Below are 23884 nucleotides of genomic sequence, written 5' to 3'. Positions count from 1 at the left end.
CTTGTTGGCAATGTGACAGTGGTCTGAGAGAGGTATCTCTGTGTAGTAGTTGATCTGGCTTTGGTCTAGATCTGTGATGGCATTATCCACTGTGCTACTACTTAAAGAAGAGCAGTAGGTAAATCGACCCAGAGAAGAGAAGGTACAGTAAAATATATATATATATATATATATATATATATTTAAAATTATTAGTATGTGTGACGAGGAGGAGGGCATGGCATGGCTGGTGCTGAGTCTTGAAATTAGCATGAAATTGAGATAAAGGGGAGCCGGAGATGCCAATTCAAGAGAGAGAGACACACGTGGCCGCTGTGTGTGTGTGTGTGTGTGTGTGTGTGTGTGTGTTTTTTTTTGTCTTATGTTGTTTTAAGTTCAGTTCTATCATTAAAAATATGTTGACTGTTTTACCAGTTCGCACCTCCTCCTTGCACATCCTGAACCCGTTACATTGGTGCTGAAACCCGGGATGGAGGAGGGATGCGCTGTTGTGGAGTCCTTACCGCTGCCGTCCTCCAGGGGAGGAGCCGCAGCCATCTGCCGGGGGACAGAATCGCCGCTGCCGGCCATGAGCCAGGAAGGGGAGGAGCCGTTCCATCCGCCAGGGGCCAGAGGGCGGAAGAGTGGCTGAGGACTAGTCGACAGCGTGCGGGGACTGGAGGACTGGAGAGCAAGTTTTTCTCTCTCGTTCCTCTCTCTCTCTCTCTCTCTCTCTCTCTCTCTGTGCATCCCTCCTGCTCGCCATTTTCCTCTCCCCTCTCCCTCACCCCAAGTTCCCAGGAGGCGGGGTGAACCATCGGCTGGCGGAACAGCCGGAAGCGCAGTGTCTGCCCTCCAGGCCAGTCCGGATGGTGCCCCAGCCTGAATCGGGCAGGCGAGGAGTGTGATGAGGAGGAGGGCATTGCCGGGCCATAAGGGTGCACGGCCTGCGCTGGGTCTCGTAATCATTGGGAGAGAGAGCCGGAGATGCCAGTTCGAGAGAGAGAGACATACTGCATGTGTTTGTTTTATGTTGTTTTAAGTTCAGTTCCATCATTCAATTTATGTTGACTTTTCTGAGGGTTTCCGCCTCCGCCTTGCCCACCCTGAACACGTTACAATACATGTTAGAAATAAGATATTCTAAACCTCAGTGCCTTTTTCCTCTCCGGGTTTTTATTGAGTCGTGAATCAAATCAAGCAAACCAACGTTGGGGAGAAAAGTAAAGAATAGAAAAAGCTCCTTGTCTCCTCAATAACATAAATATATATGTAAATACTGGAGGGAGTTCACTTCTCCAGACCAATAGAAACAGACATTACCTCATAGATAATAAGTCCATATGTTGGTCTCCTTCAAAACCTTAAGAGCCTTCGGACCTCTGGCATACACACTATTACAGTCTACACACTACACAATGTATACACAGAGGAAGAGAGAGAGAGAGAGAGAGAGAGAGAGAGAGAGAGAGAGAGAGAGAGAGAGAGAGAGAGAGAGAGAGAGAGCTAGCTCCATGCTAACATGAAACATATGTCTGATAATGTATTCGGAATGGAATGCAGCAACTCAGCATTTCTCTCTTGGACAGGGCTGAGATATACCTATTTCTAACAATATGCTTAACTAAAATTAAGCTGTTGCTTTTTTTTTTTACATAAAAGTTTCTGCAAGTTTTTTTATTTGGCTGAAGTCACTTGTGTCTGCAATACCTCTTCCTGTCACAACAGCAGAGTAGCTTTCTGTCTGTCTGCCGGCATAACAATTATTGTTATTGTTATTTTGTATTTATTGTGTGATTTGTTCCCAAATAAAGCATAAAAAAAAAAAAATGGTTTCCAGGCAACAGCGGAGCACAGCACCGTGACAAGGCATTTCCGGGCGGCGTTCCTGGTCAAATAGAATCCAACATGGCTGCTCACATGTCAAGATTGAGGGGCTGGAGTCGAGCTCATAGGTTTGATCTAATGTCTGCTTTATTTACGAGCTGTGTGGACGTGTTTCACATTTATATAAAGCCAAAGAAGGAATTTGTTTGCCTTGGCTTTAATGGAGAACATATCTGCATGAGTATACAGTTGAAATCGTCTCAACTTCTGAAAGTCGCTTGTTACTGTGTACATTTGATAATGTTAAACAAAATTTCGCTTGCATTGGCGTATGCATCAGTTATTAATATATATATATATATATATATGTGTGTGTGTGTATGTGTGTATATATATATATATATATATATATATATATATATATATATATATATATATATATTTAAGCGATGCCCTGCTTTAACAATTAAAATGTAGAAGCTCTGTTGTTGTTTCTGTGTATTTGTCAGAATTCTACTGTGTTGACATGCTTAATTACGTGAGAGTTGCCTCGATAAGCAAACTCTCGCAGTTATTTTTGTTGATTTGTACTGATGCTCTCTTGTAATTCAGGTATGGAATTGCAGTATGCAGGCAGTACAGCAACGGCGGTGTGTATCCCAATGTGTCTCTGTCCACACCGTTACCTGGGATTCCCAAGCCTGTCTTTGCCTCTGTGGGCAGCCATGAAAAAAACGAGACTAAAATCACCACATTGGAAAACGGACTTAAAGTTGCATCTCAGAACAAATTTGGTCAATTCTGTACTGTTGGAAGTAAGTATGACGCTTCCTGAAGCAGATATTCTGCTGTGGTGTAAATGAATGCTATAATTAGTTGAAACAAAAACTGACTGTTCTTACTTGACATTGTTGTTTTTAGTTTTAGTAAACTCAGGCTCACGTCATGAAGCGAAATATCCCAGTGGAATTGCACACTTTTTGGAAAAACTTGCATTTTCTGTAAGTACATTCATTATATTTTCAAACTATAGATATAAAAAGTTTGATTTTGGCTTTACAAAGTCTGGCCTGAAAGTTTTAAAAAGCTTGAGGTTTGCTTAAAAGTATACAAGCTTAAAGGTATACAAACAGACCTCAAAGTGATACATTTGAAGTCAGACGTTTACATACTACTTAGACAAATACATTTAAACTCAGTTTTTCAAAAACATTCCCTGTCTTAGGTCCGTTAGGATCACAACTTTATTTTAAGAATGTGAAATGATTAGAGATTAGTAGAGAGAGTGATTTTTTTTTCAGCTTTCTTTCTTTCATCACATTCTCAGTGGGTCAGAAGTTCACATACACTTTGTTAGTATTAGATAGCATTGCCTTTAAATTGATTAACTTGGATCAAACGTGTTGGGTAGCCTTCCACAAGCTTCTCACAATAAGTTGCTGGAATTTTGGCAAATTCCTCCAGGCAGAACTGGTGTAACTGAGTCAGGATTGTAGGTCTCCTTGCTCGCATAAGCTTTTTCAGTTCTGCCCACAAATTTTCAGATCGAGGTCAGGGCTTTGTGATGGCAATTCCAATACCTTGACTTTGTTGTCCTTAAGCCATTTTACCACAACTTTGGAGGTATGCTTGGGGTCATTGTCCATTTGGAAGACCCATTTTTGACCAAGCTTTAACTTCCTGGCTGATGTTTTGAGATGTTGCTTCAACATATCCACATAATTTTCCTTCCTCATGATGGCATCTATTTTGTGAAGTGCACCAGTCCCTCGTGCAGCAAAGCACCCCCACAACATGATGCTGACACCCCCATGCTTCACGGTTGGGATGGTGTTCTTCAGCTTGCAAGCCTCACCCTTTTTCCTCCAAACATAACGATGGTCATTATGGCCTTATTGTTTCATCACAACAGAGAACATTTCTCCAAAAAGTAAGATCTTTTTCCCCATGTGCACTTGCAATATGTAGTCTGGCTTTTTTTATGGCAGTTTTGGAGCAGTGTCTTCTTCCTTGCTGAGCAGCCTTTCAGGTTATGTCGATATAGGACTCGTTTTACTGTGGATATAGATACTTGTCTACCTGTTTCCTCCAGCATCTTCACAAGGTCCTTTGCTGTTGTTCTGGGATTGATTTACACTTTTTGCTCTAAACTACGTTCATATCTAGAAGACAGAATGCGTCTCTTTCCTGAGTGGTGTGATGGCTGTGTGGTCCCATGGTGTTTATACTTGGGTATTATTGTTTGTGCAGATGAACGTGGTACCTTAAGACATTTGGAAATTGCTCCCAAGGATGAACCAGACTTGTGGAGGGCCACAATTTTTTTTCTGTGGTATTTGCTTATTTCTTTTGATTTCTCACGATGTCAAGCAAAGAGGCGATGAGTTTGAAGGTAGGCCTTAAAATACATCCACTGGTACACCTCCAATTCAGTACACCTCCTATCAGAAGCTGAAGGCTTGACATAATTTTCTAAACTGCCGAAAGGTACAGTTAACTTATTGTATGTAAACTTCAGACCCACTGGAATTGTGATGGTCAATTAAATGTGAAACAATCTGTCTGTAAACAATTGTTGAAACAGTTACTCCTGTCATGCACAAAGTAGATGTCCTAAACGACTTGAAAGCTATAGTTTGCTAATATGAAATCTGTGGAGTGGTTAAAAAGAGTTTTAATGACTTCAACCTAGCTCTAAGTAAACTTCTGACTTGATGGATGGATGGATGGATGGATGAAACAGTTGTTTTGTTTTTAAAATGCCTTAACCAAGCAATTGTTATATCATACATTAAGTCTACAGCCCAGTTTGGAAGTAAAGATGAAATTCTCCTGACTCTTGAGAAACATGGAGGCATCTGTGACTGCCAAACATCCAGGTTTTAATTCATTTTTTTTTATTATTATTATTCCATAATTTATTCCAAAGCAGTCATATTTACTCCAATACACAATATATCTTGGCTTATTTTCACGACTTGCATTAAAACATCTGATATCCCAAATTAATGATTTTTTTCAGTGCACTCAGTTTGATCTTAACATTTTATTATACTTGCATTGTGCAAAATTGTTGTTCTGACTGTTACAGGGATACAACAATGTATGCTGTTTCAGCTGAAGTGAAAGGTCTGGATACTGTAGTGAACCTCCTGTCAGATGCTGTTCTACAGCCCCGTTTATTAGGTGAGCACCTGCAAAAGTAATGATGTAGTTTGTCATTAAATCTTCAAAATAGCCAATCAAAGACCAAGCGGTCATATGATTCTGGCTAATTGACAGGTAACATGGACATTCATTTTTTACAAGAATAATAATTTAGGGTAATATTTATAGGAGGATATAATATATATATATATACTGGTCAAGTGTTTCCACCGTTTTTAATCACCTATTAAGTGTGATCAAATAAATGTTGTCAAGTTCTAATATTCCACACAGTCACTTAATTAATTTGAGCTCATAAATCTGCATGTATAATAATAATAATAACTTTGTTCAAAAGTTTATGAAGTATATATATAGTATGTCACACTACGGGCTCTTCTTGAAATGTAATGTCAACTACCCTTGTGCAGACGAGGAGATAGAGATGACCAGAATGGCTGTGCGGTTCGAGTTGGAGGATCTGAACATGAGACCTGATCCGGAGCCTTTACTAACAGAAATGATACATGCTGTGAGTTGGCCCACTTTTTTTACACATAAACAGGGATTGACACTAAGGATGGTCCAGGACCAGTGTGAGAGTTGCAAATTAACACAATACATCAACTGTGGTAAATATGGTTCTTTAAATGAAATATGTTATAATGAAAGTTAAATAATGAAACTCCTATAAAAATATATATTATAACAATTGTAATATAAACATTATAAATGTCTAATATTTATAATATTACAATGATTTTAACTATTATAAATGATAATAAAAAATCCCTTATTAACAGGCTCATAACATAATGGTGGCTTGGGGTAAAAATTACAGCAAAAGTGAGACAAATGCCCCCAAATTCCAAATCTGGGGTGAAAAAAATGCCCCCATAATAAGTTCTTCTGTGTTTTGTTTGTAAAATCTGATTTCTTAATATTCTGTTCAAGGCCTAGGTATACCTATTATATTGCTTGGAAACAAAAAGCAAAAGAACTTACCCTTGAAATTCAAATTCGAGGGGCGGGGGGTCAAATATTGCTCCTTAATGGAAAAGTTCATTTCTTACACTGCTTGTTTGATCCTTATAGTTGAGTCCTGGTAAAGGTTCACGGTACCACAAAGGTGTAGTGCCCGTTCTTGGCTGTCGATCATTTAAACGGCTTATTTCATATTTTGTCTCCACTGTTTAGGCAGCATACAGAGGAAACACGGTGGGCCTGCCTCGCTTCTGCCCTGTTAATAACATTGAGACGATTGACAAGAAGCTGCTTCATAAGTATCTACAGAACTATTACTGCCCAGAGCGCATGGTGTTGGCCGGCGTCGGCATTGAACACGAGCAGCTTGTCGAATGTGCCAGAAAGTATCTGCTAGATGTTAAACCGGTATGGGGAGTGAGCACACCTGCCAATGTTGACTTGTCTGTAGCGCAGTACACAGGTGGCATTGTTAAGGTGAGTAAAGCTTGGAAGGCCAGCAGACAACTTGTTTTTTTTTGTTGTTTTTTTTAAAGGTTCCAAAATTGCTTGACTTAAGCTATTTGTCTCACCGTAGATGGTGAAGGACATGTCAGATGTGAGCTTGGGTCCCACTCCCATTCCTGAACTAACCCACATCATGATTGGCTTGGAGAGCTGCTCCTTCTTGGTTGGTTACACAATGTTATTTATAATGAATACTTGTCAGCCATATCTATTTTTGTCACACTTGCTAGAAGTGTTTTGAGCTGATGTAAACCTGTTTGTGACTGACAGGAGGATGACTTCATTCCTTTTGCCGTCCTCAATACTTTGTTGGGAGGTGGAGGGTCTTTCTCTGCTGGAGGTCCAGGAAAAGGCATGTTCACTCGTCTCTACCTTAATGTGCTCAACAGGTGTGGCATCATCTTTGAATATTCATCATCATTAAGGGAATAGCCCCCCCATGTAATTTACTCACCCTCATGTTGTTCCAGACCCATGTGACTTTCTTCTGCTGAGCCCAAAATGTTTTACCCCCCTAATTTTTTCAAGCTTTAAAGGATTAGTTCACCCCAAAATTTAAATCCTCATGATTTACTTACCTTTAACCCATCCCTGATGTGTATGACATTCCTTCTTCAGCAGAACCAAAGTTAAGTTTTTAACTTTAAAGTAGATTTCAGCTCAGTTTGTCTTGTCACTATTAACTGCCATGGAATGGAATTCAGGGATTGCAACATTTAAAAAAAGAAATTGTGTTCCACAAAAGAAAATCAAGGTTTGGAACAACATAAAAGTGAGTAAATAATGCCATAATTCTAAGGTGAATATTCCCTGTGGTATTGAATTGCAATGCTATATAAGCAAGGAAAGGTTTATAGCAACATGTTGTCTTCTGTATAGGCATCACTGGATGTACAATGCTACCTCTTACCATCACAGTTATGAAGACAGTGGTGTGCTGTGTATCCACGCAAGTGCAGACCCTAGACAGGTATACAAGTTATATTTTGGGATAAAACATACCTAGAGTAATGTAAATTTGTTACTTGAGTTATTTGACTGTCTTCAATTACTTTTAGGTGCGGGAAATGGTGGAGATTATTACACGGGAGTTCATTCAGATGACTGGGACAGCAGAAGTAAGACTGATTTCTTTATTTTATTTTTTTAGCTTGGAGTTTGTTGAGATACAGCACTTAAAACAAGAAATCTCTCTGTTTTCTGTAGGTGGAGCTGGAACGAGCCAAGACACAGCTGAAGTCCATGCTCATGATGAACCTGGAATCACGACCAATAATTTTTGAAGACGTTGGGCGACAAGTACTTTCAACAGGCAAAAGGAAACTCCCACATGAGCTTTGTGAGCTCATCAGTAAGTACTGATGATATTTTTAAAGTGTACATGTCACTGAATGCTTTATTTTGCTAATATATTTACAATTGCATTACATTTACATTATTCTCTTAAATTATGACATTACCCCTTTATCATTTATTTTTTTTCCTTGAGGTGCTAGTCAAGATTCGTTGATTCTTTAAAATGGTTTTAAAGTATTTTTTTCTTTAGAAATGTTTAATCCATTTGTTGACTTTAAAGAATAATTCACCCAAAAATTAAAATTCTCTTATTGTTTACTCACCTTCATGCCATCCCAGATGTGTATGACTTTCTTCTGCTGAACACAAACAGACTTTTAGATGTATAGCTCAGCTCTGTAGGTCCATACAATGCAAATAAATGGTGACCAGAACTCATTAGGTCCAAAAATCACAAAAGCCGCACAAAAGTAATCCATAAGACTCCAGTGGTTAAATCCATGTCTACAGAAGCGATATAATAGGTGTGGTTGAGAAACGGATCAATATTTATGTCCATTGTTTTTTTTTTTAAAGTGTATATACACTCACCTAAAGAATTATTAGGAATACCATACTAATATTGTGTTTGACCCCCTTTCGCCTTCAGAACTGCCTTAATTCTACGTGGCATTGATTCAACAAGGTGCTGAAAGCATTCTTTAGAAATGTTGGCCCATATTGATAGGATAGCATCTTGCAGTTGATGGAGGTTTGTGGGATGCACATCCAGGGCACAAAGCTCCCGTTCCACCACATCCCAAAGATGCTCTATTGGGTTGAGATCTGGTGACTGTGGGGGCCATTTTAGTACAGTGAACTCATTGTCATGTTCAAGAAACCAATTTGAAATGATTCAAGCTTTGTGACATGGTGCATTATCCTACTGGAAGTAGCCATCAGAGGATGGGTACATGGTGGCCATAAAGGGATGGACATGGTCAGAAACAATGCTCAGGTAGGCCGTGGCATTTAAACGATGCCCAATTGGCTTAAGGGGCCTAAAGTGTGCCAAGAAAACATCCCCCACACCATTACACCACCACCACCAGCCTGCACAGTGGTAACAAGGCATGATGGATCCATGTTCTCATTCTGTTTATGCCAAATTCTGACTCTACCATCTGAATGTCTCAACAGAAATCGAGACTCATCAGACCAGGCAACATTTTTCCAGTCTTCAACTGTCCAATTTTGGTGAGCTCTTGCAAATTGTAGCCTCTTTTTCCTATTTGTAGTGGAGATGAGTGGTACCCGGTGGGGTCTTCTGCTGTTGTAGCCCATCCGCCTCAAGGTTGAGCGTGTTGTGGCTTCACAAATGCTTTGCTGCATACCTCGGTTGTAACGAGTGGTTATTTCAGGCAAAGTTGCTCTTCTATCAGCTTGAATCAGTCGGCCCATTCTCCTCTGACCTCTAGCATCAACAAGGCATTTTCAGCCCACAGGACTGCCGCATACTGGATGTTTTTCCCTTTTCACACCATTCTTTGTAAACCCTAGAAATGGTTGTGCGTGAAAATCCCAGTAACTGAGCAGATTGTGAAATACTCAGACCAGCCCGTCTGGCACCAACAACCATGCCACGCTCAAAATTGCTTAAATCACCTTTCTTGCCCATTCTGACATTCAGTTTGGAGTTCAGGAGATTGTCTTGACCAGGACCACACCCCTAAATGCATTGAAGCAACTGCCATGTGATTGGTTGATTAGATAATTGCATTAATGAGAAATTGAACAGGTGTTCCTAATAATCCTTTAGGTGAGTGTATAACTATACTTCCACTTCCACATTCTGGTGTGGAAGTTACTTTTTTAATTTCACATTTAGCCACCTACTGGTTGAGGCTGTTCAAAAGTGGAGAATGAGATTAATAGTTAAAAAGGACTTGAATACTGATCTGTTTTTCACCCACACCTAATCCATAGAAGATATGCATTTTACCACTGGAGTCTTATGGATTACTTTTATGCCTTTAAATTGTGATTTTTGGTGCTTTAAAGTTCTGGCCACCATTCAACTGAATGGACCAATAGAGCCGAGATATTCTTCTAAAAATCTTGTTCAATAGAAGAACTGAACACATGCACATCTGGGATGGCATGAGGGTGAGTAAATGTTGGCAGAATTACATTTTTCAGGTGAACCATTTCTAAAGAAATTAATTTACAGGCTTTTCCCCTGTCTCTTTGTTTTAGGTAATGTTACAGCCGATGACATCAAGAGAGTTACAACAAAAATGCTCCATAGTAAGCCTGCAGTAGCTGCACTGGGAGATCTGACGGAGATGCCATCTTATGAAGACATTCAAGCAGCTCTCACTAGTAAAGATGGACGCCTCTCTCGCATATACCGCCTGTTCCGATAGATCAGCGGCTGGCACTATCTAGAGGCAAATATGAGGACTGAACCCACAAATACTATTCTTTTACTGACTGGAATTTAAGTGCAATGCTTAGAAGGACTGTGCTTGTATGTCACCTATACAGTGTTTAGAATTTAAATGCTGGGTTGATAACCTTTTATATGACATCTGAGAGGCTGGTGTGTACTTAAAATTTGCATGATTTTGTTTAACCCATGTTTTTAAAGTGAAATAACATTCACTTTTGACATTTCTAGTTGAATTATCTAAATGGTCTTGCTGATTGTGTATTTTTTACACTTCTGCGTTGCAGTTTATACATCTGGTTAACATAAACCAGAAAGATATTCAGTACATTTAATTATGCTTCAAATATTTCACAAACTGGCTCTATAAAGAACTCACAGTCACACATTATTCATTAGATATAATTCAAATGGTAATGTCTAAGCATTATCTAAGCAAAATGATGAATACTGTTCACCTTCCATTTACTACAAACAAACATGAAACTGGATGATGTGTCTTAAATGTATTTTTATGCTATAGTCTGTTGATTTGATTGTATTGTACACTGAAATAACTGTAAACATGAACCTCCTTCACCTAAGCTGTTTTTTGCGTCATCATGATTAATATCAACATCCCTTTTTGCTCGTTTTCCCCACAAGTTTGTCATATTTATTATCTCACACATTTTTTTGGTGACAGTGTCTGTCTGCTTACTGTTTTAGCGAATACTCTATTGTAGGTTATTCAATGGGTGGGTCTCTCTTGAGTAAAACCCTCATATTCCCCTGAAAAATAAAGGTTTGATTCTGTGAAGTTCTTTAAATTAAAATGTAGTGGCTCCGTTTGGAATAGCATACTAACATTCTACTTAATATTTCAGCAGTATTTACTATATGAAAATGTTCTGGATGGATTGAGTATCTGGTTAACCTACTACATTTGCCAAAACATAGCAAACTTCACTGAATACTGTATTCTATAAAGCGCTTGCTTGACTCTTCGTTTCCAGTGTGATGCACGCAGTAACTTTTTGCTTGTCATCTTGGACTTAGTGACACCTAGTGGTGTGACTGCAGCATCATTCAAAATCAATAGTTTTCAGTTACAGATGCAGGCCCGGATTACTTACTATTCTTATATATATATATATAGCAGTATCCATGGAGCAGTCAAGCTTGTATTTCATTCTGAACATAGACAGTTTTTGCCTTTGAATGTCTAATTATGTTATGAACATTTTTAAATGTGCAGTAATTTGTTTCTTCATTTGTGTTGGAAACAATAATATTTTTGCTGTCAAACGGGTACTTAAACTCATAAGAATTAACACCAAGTTGAGTACGAGTCAGAATTTTTGTATTACTTCACATTGTAAACATATCTGTTACATGCTACTATTTGGTTTTAAACAGCATAATGTTTTTTAAGTCACTGAGGCAATCATGAGCAAGATCGCAGGCACTTTCATTACAAGTAGAACTGAAATTTGTTATGTGAATGCATGACTCACTTTTACACCACTGTTACGGAGATCCATGCACAAGCAATACCAATACTATTGTAATTCCCACTCCCATATGTAAATTACAATTGACATCAATTAAAATTAATTATATTAAATTATGTTAAGGCAATAATCTCAAGTATAGTCTGTGCCTCCCAATTTAAGCTTCTAACCACAAGACCACATTCACCTATATCAATGACAATCAGTAAAAACAGATGCAAACACAGCTTCTGCCATATTTTGCTGCTAATAATGCTACAGTACAATTCCCTTTTTAAGGGAAATATCACTGTGAAGCACATTAGGTAACTGTTCCAAAATGAGACCCAGGAGCCAATCAAAATGAACAAAATCAGCAACATGGTTCTGGTAATGAGGTGCTTACAGTAATGTTATCAACTTATCAATTAAACCCAGATGCAGAACAGACTGTGTTGGCTTACAGTTAAAGAGACAGTTCAACCTGGAATTATTCTGTCATCATTTACTTCCTCTTATATTGTTTTAAAACTTCTGAATTTCTTTTTTCCATGAAACAAAAAGGCAGTAGTCTCAGTCACCATTCAGTTTCATATAATCTTTTTCCCATTCAATGGAAGTAAAGGGTTACCAAAGCTGTAATTTATCCTACAATGTCCTATTTTCTCCTTTAAGTAAATGATGGCAGAATTTTCATTTTTGGGTGAATATTCCCTTTAAGTTAAATACATAATAATACAAAAGAGAAAGGAATAATGGATTTACAGTACAGTGCAGACAAGTGTATTAAGTTCACTTAATTTACTCTGGTCAGTATAATTTATAGATCCATAAAGAGTATTCTGTTTTGTCAAACAACATTATATAGTTCCAAAACCAGCTGCTAAACTTCAGGGTCCAGCCACAGCATTTTCTTTTGGTCCATGGACTGTGCACTGATGCTTCAAGATGCACTTCAATAGAGGCAGATAAGAGCCATGACACCCATAGGACTGAGTTATACTTTGTTCCTGAAAGTCCAGCCTTCCAAGTCAGTACCTCAGTATTTAAAAAGAACAGTTTTAGCACCCTATGGCTCATTTGCACTGGTCCCGGATCAGGATATGGTGCAAACTGTGCTATTATTCTGGTTTTTCATGACTGCCTCTCTCTTCTTCAGCTCCCTGGAAATTCTTCTTCTGATTCCTTCTAGGTACAGACTCCTGTCAAACAGCCCAGCACCCAAAGGAATGCTGAAGAGGATAACACACTATGTCAGTGTTTTATTAAATCTGTATAACTACTGTCCAATCAAACATAAGCTTAAATTAATAGGTGAAGAATTTAATTTCTAAATAATAACTGTTTTCAATGACTATCTGCCACTGGTCAGAGTCCTGCCACAAACTCACACCATGCCCGGCCACATGTTCAGTCATCTTGGATCTGGAAGAATTTTCCCCATACATTTTGTTCCATAGACATTTTCTTAAAATCCTCGGTTAAAAAAAAAGCCATAAACCAAACCAACTAGCTCCGAGGTGGGTCAAAACATTACAAGCTTTGATTTGAAGCAAAAAAGTACTTGAAAGTATTCAAAATCTGGCAAAAAGACAAAGGGACAAGACTGTGTACTTAAAAGGAATAGTTCACCCTAAAATTAAAATTCTCTCATCCTTTACTCAAATTTATGCAATCTCAGATGTGTATGACTGGAGTCATAATACATATAACTCCAGTGTTTTAAGAAATGTCTTCAGAAGCGATATGATAAGTGCGGGTGAGGAAACAAATCACTTTTACATTCTTCTTCTTCTTGTGTTTTTGGTGATTCACATTCTATATGCATATTGCCCCCTACTGGACAGGGAGAAGAATTTCAAGCCAAAAACGTAATAAAATATTGGTCTGTTTCTGAAGATATGGATTAACACTAGAGTCATATGGATTACTTTTATGATGCATGCATGTAACTTTTGGATCTACAAAAGGTCTGATCACCATTCACTTGCATTGTATGGACCTGCAGAGCTGAAATATTCTTCTAAAAATCTTTTTTTGTGTTCTGCAGAAGAAAGAAAGTCATACACATCTGGGATGGCAGGAGGGTGAGAAATTTATGAGAGAATTTTTATTTTTGTGTGAACTAACCCTTTAACCACCTTAATGAGGAAAATAACTATAATCCCATGAAGCATTGTGAATGACATTCAAGTTAAAAAAAATGGATAAATATAAAACTATTGTTTTAAATTTGTATTTGTCTTATTTCATAGATTAACGGAAAACCATTAACAAGTGAGCAACACTCCAACCTCAAAATGTATGTGAGACTAATAAAGAGTGCTATTGTAGAAAGGTGCTTACTTATCTCTACCAGGACGAATTTTGACCAGAAACATGCCAATGACAGGTCGGTGATCAGACGTCTTAATAGATGAGCAAGAAGTATACTTTACTACTTTAATATCATCTGCTTGTCTGTTTCGATAAATGATCCGGTCCTATCAACACATAAGGAAAAATAAAACAATGATAGCACTAAAGTTACTAAACAGATGCTTTAACAAAATTGACTAATAAGCTTACAGTATATGAGGGCGTTCTCTGCTTTGTGGTGGTGTCATAGACATCACAACCAATGTCAAACTTGTATGTAGGAGGAAAGTGAATTGTTGCTTCCTGAAACCCTTTGAAAATGGAACCTGTAAATAGAATACAGATTGTTCCAGTAACAAAATGTAAGAAAGAATATTGCCTTGATGTGAATATCAATATTCTCCATGACACATGACTGAACTCTTACATAACTTACCTTCCTTCATCTCTTTAGACAGCTGGTCATGCTGTAACAGTGGGCTCATATCTGCACCTACAACCTGATTCAAAATTTCCTCCACCCCTCCTCTGGCTTTATTCAGGCGAAAGTTAAAGTCTCCAAACCAGAAGACTTCATCAAAACGGGTTGTGACATCAGCTGAGAATGAGCAAGCAAAGTGTGTTCATTAACATACGAATATATAAGCGATATCTGTGATACAAACCTTAAAACATAATCATAGGGATACTCACAGTTTGTAGAGCGGTAAGGGTTGGTATCAGGAAGGTTTCTAGGGAGAGCCAAAGCTTCTACGATCTTGTTGTAGTCTAAGATCCTCTCATATACTTTAGAATCTCCGGCTGAAACAAACAAAATTATTGTGTTTTTCTTTTTTTTCAGTACAATTTGTCTGTGCTTTGGTTTAATCTTCCATTATATAATCAACTTACAGGTGAAATGGGATGTGATGAAGAGGAAGGATGTCCCAAAGAAAGTAAAGCCAACACCCACAGCTCCTTTAGTTTTAATCTGAGATATAATTCGGGTGGTTACAGTGGCATGTTCCACTTCTGTAAGTGTAGAAAAAGACACACTTTGGAAATATTTTTGATAGTTGATGGTGACTGTTTATTCAAAAGCAAATCGTAGTCTTACCTGAACAGAACCATATGAGGTCCCTTCGGACAAATACAGTGAGATAGAGAACTCCATGTGCTGCTGCATACAGCATGACGTAATACGGCCCGAGAGTTTCTTGCAGACGGATCTCCCACTCCCTCCTGTGGACAAATGCAAGAGAGTAAATGTATAGAGTATCAGAAAGACAAATAGAAAAAAAACTGGAAAAACATCTTACCTGTCTGGGCAACCTTCCTGAACTCCAATAACATAGACATCCTGTGCAAAGTCTGTATCGGTTGGAAGCAGCAGATCATCTAGGTTGTATGGAAGACCCTGGGACAGAGAGGGAATTTTTAGACTTACAGCTGCACTGCATTTAAACATCCAAATTGAATTGCCATCACACTATTGTTCCATGCCTTCTCTCCCTGCATGTTCCATGTGGCAATGTAAATACCAAGTTGTCTCTCTGGGAAGTAGCGGTCGAGCTCTTCCGCCCCCAGCAAGGCACCATTTCCCAGAACACTGCCCTCCAGAAAGCTTCTAAAAATTCATGAATCAGGAGCAGAACACAGAAAAGTGTAGTGACACAAACAGTGAAACCCCCAGTGTTGTTATACTAAATATCAGCACTCTTGGAATGCTGCTAGTCTAATCAGATTAGAGAACTGGAACTGTTCTATAATGACAATCATTATTAAGAATAATGTTAATTAAACCATGGTATCATGACAACTCATAATCATTTGTATGCGATTGTAAAATTAATATAGTACAACTAGGCTAGAAGAAAAGAGGTATGGCTTTTATTCTCACAGAGACCAACCAATTAACAAATAGAATCATGCAGCCCCCCGCTCGCAAAATGGAGCGTTCAATCGAAAACTAATTTTATTTATCTAAAAACAGGTCCGCCACAGCAATACTAACAACCGAACACAACACACCTGCACACAAACCAGAGAACAGAACTTCCTCAACATGTCTGATGAGTTTGTAGTCGGTGAACAGATGCATTTCTATAACTGGCGTTATTTGAAATGGAGTACTCAATCAAACTAAGAGGGATTGAAGAGGCTAAGAAAGCCACAGTCACACAGTGTCCTAATCTGGGATTAAAGGTATCTCTTTTATATGTTAATAAGGATTTTTGTCCTAACCAGCCATGGCAAATGATGGGACATTCTGTCGATCACTTGGTTTCTATTTTAAACATCACGCTGGGTACTCCAGTCTGCTATAAACTGGCACTGGTCCAAAACTTTCTCATAACAGTATATTGAAGCCAGCATCTCACTAGCCAGTTAAAAACCACTCGATTTTGGCCAAGAATGTTACTCCTAACGAATGTTTTTGCTGAGGTCTCACTCTGTCTCACACACACACTGGTTCATAAAGAAGATGAGGTGACAGATATTATTGCCTTCTCTATCCCTCTCAGTTTGATTCAATAGAATGTCCCGTCATTCGTCATGGCTGGTTAGGACAAAAACTCTGATTAACATAGAAAAGATACTTTTGCCATCAGGTAAGGACACAGTGTAACTGTGGCTTCCTCAGCCTCTTCACTATCCTCTTAGTTTGATTAAGTACTCTGTTTTCTAACAAATAAGGCTGGGCATAGAAATGCATCTATTCTCTGACGTCAAACTAATCAGACACATTTAGTAAGTTCGATTCTCTGGTTTTTGTGAAGCGTGTTGTGTTCTGTTGTTAGTATTGCTGTGGAGGACCTGTTTTTAGATAAACAAAACAAGTTTTGGCTTGAAGGCAGTGCAACTGTTGCTCTCATGCAGTCTCATCGGTCAAGAGTGTCACTAAATAATATGTTCGATTTTGGTTTGTTTCTCACCAAACCTTATTGTATGCTTTCAGAACAATCATGAGTCTCAATAAATCTAAATTTAACTTTGGAATTATACTTCTGTGTACTTTAGAAGCTTGAAGATGTTGTCACCATAAACAGACATTGTATGACATCACTGAGCACAGTTTTTATTTATTTTTTACAATTGCTCCATTTGTGTTATGAAAAAAAGAGAAAGTCATATGAGGTTATAACAACACAGGGGTGAGTAAACAATGACTAAATTAAAATTTTTGGCTAATGTTGATAGTCGAATGTTGATTTTTGAAAAAAACAAAAACACTTTGACAGAGGACACCGTGAGGTACTTACAATTGTAGGGAATAGGGCTAATATTTGGAGGGTTTAAAGGCATAAATGTGAAGTTTATAATTTTATAAAATTACATGAATTCTTCTTTTAAAACTCATGTTTTATTTGTGCTGTTAAGTTGTTTAATTGGTCATTTTTATGGTAGTTTTCAGGTTTACAGCATTTGCATCGATGTTGTAAAACTGGCTATAACTTTGTACAGAAAAGGTTAGAAAGCAATTTTATCTCACTTAAGTCAGTTTACAAGCATATTCTTTATGTCTTGTGGCTATACTATTGAAGCAGTGAGTACTTCTACATTTATGGATTGGCCCCAATCACTTTGAATGTAAGTGCCTCACTGTAACCCAGAAATGAGGCACAAAACAAATGAAATTGTCACAATCAACATTACGCTAGAAATGCTGTTAATTGAGCTTAACTTGTATTGAACCGGAATGTTACTTGAAATGAGATAAAGTAATCATTAGGTGCCTAACTAATGGTTAAACAAGCATTTCATATTGGCCTTACAAAGTTTTCTACATTTTGAAAATTCTGTAAAACAAACAGAATCTGAATGAATGGGATACTAAAGCAGTTTGAAAGTTGCAGTACGTGCTGAACTGGCATGTCACTGAACCAGCTCTAATCCCCTTACATTCATCTTCAATCTCTCTATAAACACTCAGCTTCACTTCGCCATACTGTTCAACTAAAGCTGTTCAGGTCATTCTTTCAAAAGCAACAAATAGTCTTGTGAACATCTAATTCACAAGGAAGTAATTGTGAACACACTGGCTACTAATCTATTGTATTGTGCAGGTAAATAAGATTTAAATAAAATATTAAACAGAGACACTTGGACTCTTTAAGAGTTAGCAAGATGGTACATCAGCATGTGATCATTTTATCTTGAAGTGGAGGACGGATACATGCTAAACGCTAAATACACAGTTGAAGTCAGAAGTTTAAATACACTTAGGTTGAAGTCATTAAAACTCATCCACTCCACAGATTTCATATTAGCAAACTATAGTTTTGGCAAGTTGTTTATGAGATCTACTTTGTGCATGCCACAAGTAATTGTTCCAACAATTGTTTACAGACAATTGATTCACTTTTAATTGCCTATATCACAATTCCAGTGGGTCAGAAGTTTACATTACAAGTTAACTGTGCCTTTAACCAGCTTGGAAAATTCCAGAAAATTATGTCAAGCCTAATTTAGCTTCTGATAGGCTAATTGGAGTCAACTGGAGGTGTACCTGTGGATGTATTTTGAGGCCTTCCTTCAAACTCAGTGCCTCTTTGCTTGACATCATGGGAAAATCAAAAGAAATCAGCCAAGACCTCAGAAAAAAAATGGCTCATCTTTGGAAGTAATTTCCAAATGCCTGAAGGTACCACGATCATCTGTACAAACAACAGTACGCAAGTATAAACACCATGCAGTCTTCCTACCACTCAGGAAGAAGATGCATTCTGTCTCCTAGAGATGAATGTAGTTTGGTGCGAAAAGCAGTTTCCAAATCAATCCCAGAAAATCAACAAAGGACCTTGAGAAGATGCTGGAGGAAACAGGTAGACAGGTATCTATATCCACAGTAAAACAAGTCCTAAATTGGCACATAACCTGAAAGGCTGCTCAACAAGGACGAGTCCACAGCTCCAAAACTGCCTCAAAAAGCCAAACTACAGCTTGCAAGTGCACATGGGGATAAAGATCTTACTTTCTGGTGAAATGTCCTCTGGTCTAATGAAACAAAAATGTATCTGTTTGGCCATTATGTTCATCGTGGGTGTGGCAGCATCATGTTGTGGGGGTGCTTTACTGAAGGAGGGGCTGGTGCACTTCACAAAATAGATGGCATCATGAGGAAGGAAAATTATGTGAATATATTGAAGCAAAATCTCAGACATTAGCCAAGAAGTTAAAGCTGGGTTGCAAATGGGTCTTCCAAATGGACAATGACCCAAAGCATACATCCAAAGTTGTGGCAAAATGGCTTAAGGACAACAAAGTCAAGGTATTGGAGTGGCCATCACAAAGCCCTGACCTCAATCTGATAGAACATTTGTGGGCAGAACTGAACAAGCATGTGCGAGCATGGAGGCCTACAATCCTGACTTAGTTACACCAGTTCTGTCTGGAGGAATGGGCCAAAATTCCAGCAACTTATTGTTAGAAGCTTGTGGAAGGCTACACAAAACCTTTGACCCAACTATTTAAAGGCAATGCTACCAAATACTAACAAAGTGTATGTGAACTTCTGACCCACTGGGAATGTGATGAAAGCAATAAAAGCTGAAATAAATCATTCTCTCTAGTATTATTCTGACATTTCACATTCTTAAATTAAAGTAGAGATCCTAACTGACCTAAGACAGGGAATGTTTTCTACAATTAAAAGACAGGAATTGTGAAACATTGAGCTTAAACGTATTTGGTTAAGGTGTATGTAAACTTCTGAATTCAACTGTAAATAGACAACACAGAAAAGAAGCAATAAATAAAACAGTATATAAAAACTCTTACCTGTTTCTCACATCCCTGGGTCTGATAGGATTCAGTACACTATAGGTGGACTTCATGGAGTGAACAGAGGTGCTGTCTGAAACCATGGTCTCCAACAGACGACTATCGCTCAGATTCCTCTGAAGCCTCTCTGACCGCCCTCTTCTCCCCACCACACTGTAATCCAAACAATCCCTGTCAATCCGATTAGATGTCCTTAAGGACGAGGAGGCTGCACTGTGCTCTAGAGGAGGATACGTGCCCGTGGCCTGCAGTGGAGAAAGAATTATTTTGGACGGTCTCAAACGCTCTTTGTTGAGATCACAATGATCTTGTTGGGAATGTTCTGTCTCAGAGAAACTTCCTGTCAAGTTCCTGAATGGTGGCATCTCAATGGGTTGGATGTTGAGTGAACATCCTGATGAAAGACTCTGTCCATTCTTGAAACTCAATGGACTGCTTGACACTAGAGCTGAGGCATCTTCTTTAAGAGAATCGGTGGAGGAGCCAGTCTCACCTTGGTCTGTGAGACTCTCTTGGCTGTTTCTCAATCTTCTCCCCCTCACCTTCTCATCAAATGAGATGTTTTTACCCCCAATTCCCAATCCCACAGGCTTTGGAAGAGAGGGAGGCTGTGGTTGATATGGACTAAGCTTAGTGTCATTGTGTTCATTCTGATGAGTGGGTCCATCATATGGCTTCTTGGCATTTCTGAGCTCCTCTTGGTTGCTCTTCTCTTTTCTCTGGTCTAGACTTACAATAGTGAGATCTGTTTTGCAAGCTGGTTCTCCTGAACTAAGTTCTGTGGGGTTAAATGGAACGATGGTGTCTCCATGCTCAGTCATCCTATTGTCGGACTTAGTTTTAGATGTAAACAAGCCCCATGGTACTCATTTGATTACATTATGTGGCGACAGCAAGGAGATTTAATGTGCTAAATCTGTATGTAACTCAAAAATAGAAACACAGAAACAAGGTCTACATAAACATCTAAATAGAAATTTTGAAATGTGTGTGTGTGTGTGTGTGTGTGTGTGTGTGTTGGGGGGGCTGGAGTCTAAGACAGTCTGTGAAAAGTCTGGGATGGCTTAAACAGTTGATGTTCAAAAACAATTTGCTATTCTCATCAGTGGTGTAGCCAGAAACAAAACTTTGGCTGTGCCAAGACAAAACTGGGTGTGCAAGAACTAAAGCACTTAAGCAATTAAGGGAAATATAATAAAATCTCCATTAACAGCCATTACACCAATTTCTTTTTGGCTATAGTTGTTAAGCTCTGTGTTATGTTTAAATGACTAAAAAAAACAATTTTATGGAGTAGGTAGGCCTGTTAATATTTACAATTATGAGGCATAATAATTCATCATTTAAAAAATGTTATCATTATTTTCCAAAATATGCTGAAGACTTTTTTCTGCACAATACAGATACATAACTAGACCAGATTTTAGTTACCTACATTGGTTTTAGTAAACTTAATTGTGAATAAGAAATAAATCAGTAATGCCTTGTGTTGAACAGAAGAATACACAAATGTAAGAAGACTCAAAAACGTTTTTGAACTTTCTTTGTATTTATGGAGTACAGGGACATGAGGATCATAATGTTTGGGTTTCAATAATAGCAAATCAAATAGTCCAAGGCATTTCTGGTAGAAAATGTAAAAAGCCTTTACTGTCAATTGGCGAGTCAAATCAGGACATTACAAATTATAAAATAAATAAATCAATAATAATAATAAAAACAAACAGACCTAATTATTATTATTTGTTTACCGAAATGCAATTTGTTTTTATGTTTTTACCATTTTAAATGGAGTGCCTTGGACTATTTCCCTGAATGTCTAAAAAATAATAATAATGATAATTAGGTTTTTCTTTTATTTTATTTAAATACTTAAAAGTAAAAAAAGAAATTATTATGAATAGGCCTAATAATACAAATAATATACATCAACAATAAAGTGTACAGAGCTGAAAATTTTTCTGCAGCGTAATTATCCGTTTTGGTACCCAGCTTTAACTAATCTACTAAAACAGTGGTGTTTAGATAAAAAGCTTGCGATGCAAAATCTAAATGTAGTCTCTGGCTACATTCACTGATGACACACGAATGTCACACATCCATTAGCGACCAAAACTCTGGCGAAATAACAATGTTGAAACTTCATAAAAATATTTAAAATACGTTTGTGTGAAGAATAAAATTACTAATATTGAAAATGAAACCTCACTCCGTTACCTCCAGTTCTCCAAATAAGCAAACTTACTTGACTTCCTTAGCAACGTCAGGCAACCAACAACTGCTCAAGAGGGTCCCTGACAGTCCACTCCGGTGTGGTATTAAACAGCGACATCTAGCAATAAACCTATTTCGTTACTATTTTCGGTTGCTTTTTTTCAAACTATCGTGATCCATTTTTGAAACAGTAGCCTACCTAAACAAATAAACAAACATCCATCCATCCATCCATCCATCCATCGTCAACCGCTTATCCTGTGTACAGGGTCGCGGGGGGCTGGAGCCTATCCCAGCTAACATTGGGCGAAAGGCGGGGGACACCCTGGACAGGTCGCCAGTCCATCGCAGAAATAAACAAACATAAAAGATTTAATTAAATAAATAAAATATTTAATTAAGATTAAATTACATAAAATATTTAATCACTACTAATTAGTAATATGATAGGACATTAATACATGTCTTCTTTAGCAAAACTCTTGGTGTGTAAGAAATACATTAATATTTAAAATGTTTTTAATATAAATCTTCACTTCCAGATAGCTGTGGTATGTAGGCCCTATGTTTACAAATGTGGAGTTCAAACTGCCTCTCGAGTGACATACGCCTTGGCATGTTGATATAGTTGGATCCCTCGGCTGGTCTGAAATCGGCAATCACTGCACACCCTCAATATTTTAAGTTACTCAGTGTGTATTGAGTCTGGTGAGCAGCCATAACTTAAATCGCTCAGAATCATTAATAGGGAATCTATCCTCTTGCCATTTATCTGCAGACATAATCAAACATATTTTCAGTAGCTCCTACCTTGTGAACATGCATACCACAACTGTCCGGAAGCGAACATTTTTAGTAAAAACAAAACTTTTAAATGTAGCCAGTGGTTGTAAAGAAACAAAAAATTATACAAAAATATCTTGAATGAAAAATTAAATACGGTAATGAAATATGGTGGAGGTTAATGTTAAATGGAAACACAAAAAGCATTAGCCTAACCATATGCTTCAGCATACGTCAACTTAAAACATGCTTACTATATCTTTTACAGCATTTTATGCATTTAAGTACTTGCTTAAATCACTAAAAGCATTTTATGCATTTAACACATGCTTAAATCACTAAAAGCATTTTATGCATTTAACACATGCTTAAATCACTCAAAGCATTTTATGCATTTTTTTACCAGGCTTCAAGGACATGTATAACTGTTTAAAAAAATACAACTATTTAAATATTAAATGTTTTCACTAGGGCTGTCAATCGATTAAAAGTTTCAATCAAATTAATTACATGGTGTCCCGATTAATTAATCGCGATTAATCACATTTAATCGCATATACAAATATTTGCTGAGAAAGCCCATCATATAACAATAAATCAATATATAATGATGAAATAATTAGACATAGTTATCTTTAAATATTAAAAATATATATATATATATATATATATATATATATATATATATATATATATATATATATATATATATATAAAATAAAAAATATTCAGATAATTAAAATGTATTACATTCGTGTGGCAGAAGAGTTCATCATTAATAAGACAATTCAAAAAGCGGCTTTAGAATACAATGTATTGTTTACTACCATATAACATGTAACACCTGGGTCAGACATGCTTGTGTAGCATCTCGGGTGCGTTGCGTCATAAACATAACATTGTTAGGTCACTGTGTAAAGTTAAATATAGTTTAATACTTAGAGCACATCTTGAGATCCCTTAGTTCGGATTTGCACTCCATCAAGTGTTTTGAATGCAAGAACGAAACACATGTCTGTGTTGTTCTGCTGCTCAAGGGTTTTTTCTTCACTGTATAAACTGTGCATTGCCTCACAGCTGAAGTTTCACTTACTGCCCTCTGGAGGTACTACAAGCTTGCATTTCT

General features: G+C 37.6%; 2 protein-coding genes across 2 annotated transcripts; one reads left to right on the top strand and one right to left on the bottom strand.

Moving 5' to 3' along the window:
* Window positions 1–1811: 1811 nt before the first annotated feature.
* Window positions 1812–11155, top strand: LOC127642222 (mitochondrial-processing peptidase subunit alpha-like). The gene is made up of 13 exons (XM_052124891.1): window positions 1812–1934; window positions 2419–2621; window positions 2728–2807; window positions 4603–4685; window positions 4898–4992; window positions 5385–5485; window positions 6151–6414; window positions 6515–6607; window positions 6715–6833; window positions 7324–7414; window positions 7503–7562; window positions 7651–7795; window positions 9976–11155. Exons 1-13 carry the CDS (start codon window positions 1888–1890, stop codon window positions 10143–10145), a joined length of 1551 nt encoding a protein of 516 aa, XP_051980851.1. The 5' UTR covers window positions 1812–1887; the 3' UTR covers window positions 10146–11155.
* Window positions 11156–11499: 344 nt separating this feature from the next.
* LOC127639682 (phosphatidylinositol polyphosphate 5-phosphatase type IV-like) lies at window positions 11500–22006 on the bottom strand. The gene is made up of 11 exons (XM_052121832.1): window positions 21979–22006; window positions 19759–20687; window positions 15481–15604; window positions 15297–15394; window positions 15095–15219; window positions 14890–15009; window positions 14692–14799; window positions 14435–14596; window positions 14209–14324; window positions 13987–14123; window positions 11500–12872 (listed from the first exon to the last, which is right to left on the bottom strand). The coding sequence occupies exons 2-11, from the start codon at window positions 20580–20582 to the stop codon at window positions 12737–12739; spliced, it is 1950 nt and encodes a 649-aa protein (XP_051977792.1). The 5' UTR covers window positions 20583–20687; window positions 21979–22006; the 3' UTR covers window positions 11500–12736.
* Window positions 22007–23884: the final 1878 nt, after the last annotated feature.

The sequence above is a fragment of the Xyrauchen texanus genome, chromosome 4 (assembly GCF_025860055.1).
Source record: "Xyrauchen texanus isolate HMW12.3.18 chromosome 4, RBS_HiC_50CHRs, whole genome shotgun sequence".
Lineage (NCBI taxonomy): Eukaryota > Metazoa > Chordata > Actinopteri > Cypriniformes > Catostomidae > Xyrauchen > Xyrauchen texanus.
This window is presented reverse-complemented; position numbering and strand designations above follow the sequence as displayed.